This window comes from Rana temporaria, chromosome 1 (assembly GCF_905171775.1).
Source record: "Rana temporaria chromosome 1, aRanTem1.1, whole genome shotgun sequence".
Lineage (NCBI taxonomy): Eukaryota > Metazoa > Chordata > Amphibia > Anura > Ranidae > Rana > Rana temporaria.
In genome coordinates this window covers 482,744,325-482,750,468 of record NC_053489.1, presented here as the reverse complement: position 1 = coordinate 482,750,468, position 6,144 = coordinate 482,744,325, and the positions used below count along the sequence as shown (strand labels likewise).

General features: G+C 47.7%; 1 protein-coding gene across 1 annotated transcript in view; it reads left to right on the top strand.

Annotated features, from left to right (window-relative positions):
* Positions 1–4,658: 4,658 nt before the first annotated feature.
* The window catches only part of CISD2 (CDGSH iron sulfur domain 2), an 11,050-nt gene continuing 9,564 nt past the window's right edge, over positions 4,659–6,144 (top strand). Inside the window, exon 1 of the mRNA XM_040329888.1 lies at positions 4,659–4,888. Coding sequence (XP_040185822.1) covers positions 4,786–4,888 — 103 coding nt within the window. The 5' untranslated portion in view covers positions 4,659–4,785. The remainder of the gene's footprint in view (positions 4,889–6,144) is intronic.

Genomic DNA, 6,144 nt, shown 5'->3' with positions numbered 1-6,144 from the left:
CTGGAAGTGGCAAAGGATACCTGTCAAAGACAGGTATCCTGTCCCCCCTCCCCCCCCCCCCCCCGGAACGTGCCAATTGTGGCACTGGAGGGGGGGAGGAATCCGATGAGCGGAAGTTCCACTTTAGGGTGGAGCTCCGCTTTAAAGTAGAACTATAGGCGAAACTTTTTTTTTCATTTTGGATAGTAAGTAAGGGAGGGTTATAGACCCTGTCAGTTTACTTTTACCATCCCTGTCGCATTGCAGAGATTTCCCTTCACTTCCTGCCCCATAGCCAAACAGAAAGTGAGAGAAAATATATGCCACTTAAAGGAGTTGTAAAGGAAAAATTTTTTTGTGCTGAAATGACTGTTTACAGGGTATAGAGACATAATAGTTAACTGATTCCTTTTAAAAATGATTAAAAATAGATAAAAAACAATCATATAATGTAACTGCAGTTTAGTTTCGTTTTTGCCTGTTGCTTCCTGTCTCTCTGATGTACAGAGCCAGAGAGCCAATAGAGGGCAGTGATGGTTTGTAAAACGAAACTGGATTGGTGCTGAGGGGTTTTAGACACACAGTTTTCACACCTCCTTGATTAGTCACCACAGTGAGAAATCCCCCAGTATTGTGGTTATCAGGAAACAGACAACCAGGAAGTGTCCAGAACAGAGAGGAATTACAGCAACATCAAAGCAAAAACGAACAATGAGGACATGAAACCAGGACTGCAGTAAGGTAAAGGAAGATATTTAGCTAAATGTTTTTTTTCCTTTAGTGACCCTTTAAGGGAATCCATTGCCCCCCCCCCTCAGGGTGGGTCTTAAACAGAAAGGGGTGTGTGGCCTTGACAGGAAGGGGTGGGTCATATTTGAATTAGGGGGTGAACAAGTGTTTATTCAGGCCTAGGGCAGCACAAAACCTAAATACACTACTGCGTACAGTAGTCCCGCGATTGAGTCACAGAGCTGAAGAACGGGGAGAGGTAAGTATAAACAAACCATTCCCTGTTCTTCCTAGTGGCAGTGGCAGTGATCGTCTGTTCCCCTTTCATAGGGAACGACAGTCAGTGACGTGCCACGCCCCCCTCAGTAAGAATCACTCACTAGGGCACACTTAACCCCTACAGCGCCACCTAGTGGTTAACCCCTTTACTGCCAGTGTTATTTTCACAGTAATCAGTGCATTTTTATAGCACTTTTGGTCCCAAAAATGTGTCAAAAGTGTCCGATGTGTCCGCCATAGAGTTGCAGTCATGATAAAGATCGCCGATCGCCGCCATTACTAGTAAAACAAAAAAAATATATTAATAAAAATGCCATCAAACTATTCCCTATTTTGTAGACGCTATAACTTTTGCGCAAACCAATCAATAAACGCTTATTGCGATTTTTTTACCAAAAATATGTAGAAGAACATGTATCGCTCTATTTTTGTTTATAGCGCAAAAAATAAAAACCGCAGAGGTGATCAGATACTACCAAAAGAAAGCTCTATTTGTGGGAAAAAAAGGACGCCATTTTGCACGACCGCGCAATTGTCAGTTAAAGCGACGCAGTGCTAAATTGCAAAAAGTGGCCTGGTCCTTTAGCTACAAAATGGTCTGGTGCTGAAGCGGTTAAGGTGACCAGATTTTTAAAATGAAATCCGGGGACATTTTTTTTTTTACTAGTAATGACGGCGATCAGCGATTAATAGCGAGACTGCGATATTGCGGTAGACAAATCGGACACTAATGACACTTTGTGGGAACCAGTGACACTAATACAGTGATCAGTGCTAAAAATATGCACTGTCACTGTACTAATGACGCTGGCTGGGAAGATGATAACATCTAGGGCAATCAAAGGGTTAAATGTGTGCCTAACAAGTGTTTTTTCACTGTGGGGAGGTGCTTTTACTAAGGGAAGGCATAGATCCCTGTACCTGCTTTGCAGGAACACAGGATCGATGCCTTCCATACTGACGGAATGGCAATCTGCCTTGTTTACATAGGCAGACCACAGTTCTGTCTTTGAACATGACGATCAGCGGGTACTGGTATACATCGAGTCCGCCTGAGCCGCTGATTGGCTCCCATTCTCAGAAATGCAGGATTACGTATATACGTGATCCTGCGCATCGCAGCCACCCTGTAGTAGTAAATCTGCTATCAGGCAATCAGCAACTGGTTAATATCATCAGCATTATGATAACTCACAGGCAGCAGGCACTTTATCATGGCTCTGGCTGGCTTTGTCACAGTGTTGACATAACATGGCTGCTGGGTGCTGTTACATATGCCCAATAAGTTACCAAAATCAGCACCCAGCAGTCATGTTATGTGACACACTGTGACAGAGCCAGCCAGAGCCATGATAGAGCATACCTCCCAACATTTAAATAATCCAATGCGGGACATCTTGTTTAGGGGGGGGGGGGGTACCGGGGATCAAAGTTGTTGAGCGGGGGGGGGGGGAGGATCAAAATTGTTGAGCGTGGGGGGGGTTCTCCTGTCTGTGCAAATAACACTCTGTCCCGACTCCCCGCCTGCGTGATCCGCCTGCAGCACACTCCATGCTGTATGACTGCACCTCCATCTTCCGTATTCCATATCCTGTCGCACTGTGATTGGGCGTGTAGCGGTCATGTGTGGAGGCGGGACTTCTAGACGATCGCAGACAGGCCAGCCCCACGCCGCACATGACCCCCATACGCCCAATCACAGGGCACCGGACACCAAACATGGCGGCGGGAAACCCAAACCAAACATGGAGGCACGGAATGTCACCCCACCAAATGTCGTGCCCGGGGCCCTGTTTTGCGGGACTCTAGTCTAGTCTGCGGGACCCACTTTGAATTGTGGGAGGATCCAGCGGAATCCGGGACGGTTGGGAGGTATGATAGAGTGCCTGCTGCCTGTGAGTTCTGATACCATCCATGATGCCAGAGAGACAAAGTGCAATATAGTCTATTCACAGATTCCCCCAAAGCACTCCTGTGTTGAAGCCTTGAAGGCACTGGCAGCCCCACGATCGGATCCGCTTCCCCTCTGTTTCTGCTGCTGGACACCGTCAGCTGAGCTCAGCTGCTTTTTCTCTGCCCATCACTGCTGCCGCCCCCTGCCTGCCTCACAGCCTCTCAAGTCTCTCTCTCAGTCTCCGGGGCCCGGCTACTACTGGGTGGGGAGTGGAGGAAGATCACTCCGCCAGGGAAGGCAAGGAGATAAAACAGGCAGGCGGCTGGCCGAAGAACATGCGCCCGAAACTGAAGAAATGGTCCCTCCGCTCTGACCAGCACATGATCATCAGAAAGGGGCACAGATAATGGAACAAAAATACACCCCCCTAAGCTAGTAGGTGCGGTGGAGCGGGGGGTGTGTAATTAGGGTGACCACATGTCCCGGATTGCCCGGGACAGTCCCGCATTTTGCAGGTCTGTCCCGGGCACATTCATTCCAGGACAATACAGAATGAAACTGACACAGCCACCCCCCGGGCCAATCTGATCCCCCCAAAAAAGGCTGCCACATCACCGCTTTACTCACAGAAAAGTACTTGTCCTGGCCGGGAATGCCTGGAGGAGCACAATCCCGCACCCTGCTTGTGATTGGAGAAATCATAAATCCCGCCTCTTGTGTCCAATCACTGCGCTGTGATTCATTACAGCACAAGCTGATTTTTGGAAAGGGAGGGTGTCCCTGAATGGTAGTTTGGAAATGTGGTCACCTTATGTGTAATTCAGAATATATATTTTTTTTAATTCTGCACTGACTGTCTTTAAAATTTGCCCCAGCCCCTGTTCAAATCCACTCCGGGGACAAAACCGGGGACAGACTTGATGCGGGGACAGTGTCCTTAAAGCGGGAGTTCACCCGAATTTTTTTTTTTAACCTTAGATTGATGCTCATTTTGGCAAGGGGAATCGGGTAGTTTTTTTAAAATCGAAGCCGTACTTACCGTTTTAGAGAGCGATCTTCTCCGCCGCTTCCGGGTATGGTCTTCGGGACTGGGCGTTCCTATTTGATGACAGGCTTCCGACAGGCTTCTGACGGTCGCATACATCGCGTCACGAGTAGCCGAAAGAAGCCGAACGTCGGTGCGGCTCTATACGGCGTCTGCGCACCGACGTTAGGCTACTTTCGGAAAATCGTGACGTGATAGATGCGACCTTCGGAAGCCTGTCAATCAAATAGGAACGCCCAGTCCCGCAGCCCATACCCGGAAGCGGCGGAGAAGATCGCTCTCTAAAACGGTAAGTACTGCTTCGATTTTAAAAAAACACCCGATTCCCCTAGACAAAATGAGCCTCAATCTAATGTTAAAAATTAAGTTTTCGGGTGAACCTCCACTTTAATTTGGGGACTGTCTCCTGAAACCGGGGATGTCTGGTCACCCTAGCGTATATACAGTATATATGGATTTTTTTAATTGATGTATTTTTTCACTTGATTTGTGGAAATGTTTATGGACAATTAAAAAATAATAGTTTATGTTATAGATAAAATGTTGATTTTCTTCTATATTTGTATTGTGTCACATAGCAGTGTTTTTTATTTTGAGTTTGTATTTCTTACTGGAGTTACTCCTGCATTATATGTGGAAGGTTGCCCCCCTCACACACATACACATGGGGGGGGGCGCTATGTGGAAAGGGCGGGAAGAGGAGTGTGGAGGTTCTAGTGAAGTGAGCATTATGGTGACAGAGGAGGAGGAGGAGTTGTGAGGAGGAGGAACACGGAGGATTAGGCAGAAGTACTGTCAGCTTCCTGGAGGACAAAGCTGGCTTGTGAAGTGCTGCTCTCTCTCCTATCCCGGGAACAAGATGGTTCTGGAGATCTTAGCTCGAGTCATAAAGGTGCAGCTTCCCGCCTATCTGAAGAGGCTGCCGGTGCCGGACAGTATCGCCGGCTTTATCAGGCTCTCAGGTAAGCGGGGCCGGCTGTGGTGACCAGTCAGGCCCGACTCTCTCTCTCACACACAGTAAGTTTTTGTATGAGTGCGGTCAGAGGCTGATAGCAATGTAAGTTGTGCTGACTGGAGGTCTTTACTGAAACCCAGAGATGTGAGCTTTCTGCCCACAATTAAAGGGGACATCTCTGGTCTGTGGGGGGGACAGAACATAGAAAGCAATATATAAATGGAACCCTGTCCTCAGCATTTCCATCACCTTCCTGGGAAGCCTCAGATGGGAATTAGCATGCTCTGACTTCAAGCTGCATAGAGGAGCTCAACTCACTTTTGCATTGTTGGTGCTGTGTGCATCCCCTGATGTGACAGGACACAAACTTTTACTCTGGTGTTCTATCAGAATAGCGAACCCATCAGATTGTGTAACGTCAGCTGCATATGCGTTCCACTGCTACCAGGTTTGCTCATCTCACCTGCAGCCAGAAGAAGGCGGAGCGGCTATCTTACTACACCCTTTTAGCCATAAAGTAAGTGTGTGTGTGTGTGTGTGTGTATATATATATATTATTCCTGGGTGAAGGGGTTAAAGACATCCTTGTAACTCTCTCTTGCCTCCGAAGACCAATCTGCATTCAGATTGCGCTCCAGAGGTTACTGACAGGTGGTGAGGAAGCGACGCAGCGCCTCTCCACCACCTATCATAACCCCATTTTCACCAACAAACATGCCACAGCCGTGTGCATTGCAGGTGAACTTTGCCACAGGTGCATGTAAGCATCCCTGTCAGCAAAGCACAATAGCACTGCGGGAGGGAGGGATCCCCCATTAACACTGAATGTTGTTGGGGGAATCTAGCATTTTTCTGTCCTTCAACCTGTGGTTGAAAGGCAGACAATTGCATAATGTAGGGCCTGCCTTAGGTTATACTTGTGGTTGGGGGGGCAGGAAATCTAACTGCCCCCTACCCCCAAGGGCAGTCTGACAGGTATGTATGCTGTGGCTGCAATGCTTTTGCTTTTTAGGGAGTTAGAAAATATTCTCCCAACCCCATTCACTTGAATTAGTCATGTTTGCCAGCGATGCTTAAAACTACTAATTTAAGCGAATGAGCCTGCAACTGTAAACCAAATGATACAGCGTGGTGTTCTATTCAAAAAACCTGCTTGGCTGTCAAAAAGAAAAACGGGCATCCAGAAGGCTGAGGCATTACCTCCTGAATGTCAATCTTCTTTTGGATCTACCATCAATTGGGCAGCGCTTCTGCCTAGGGTGT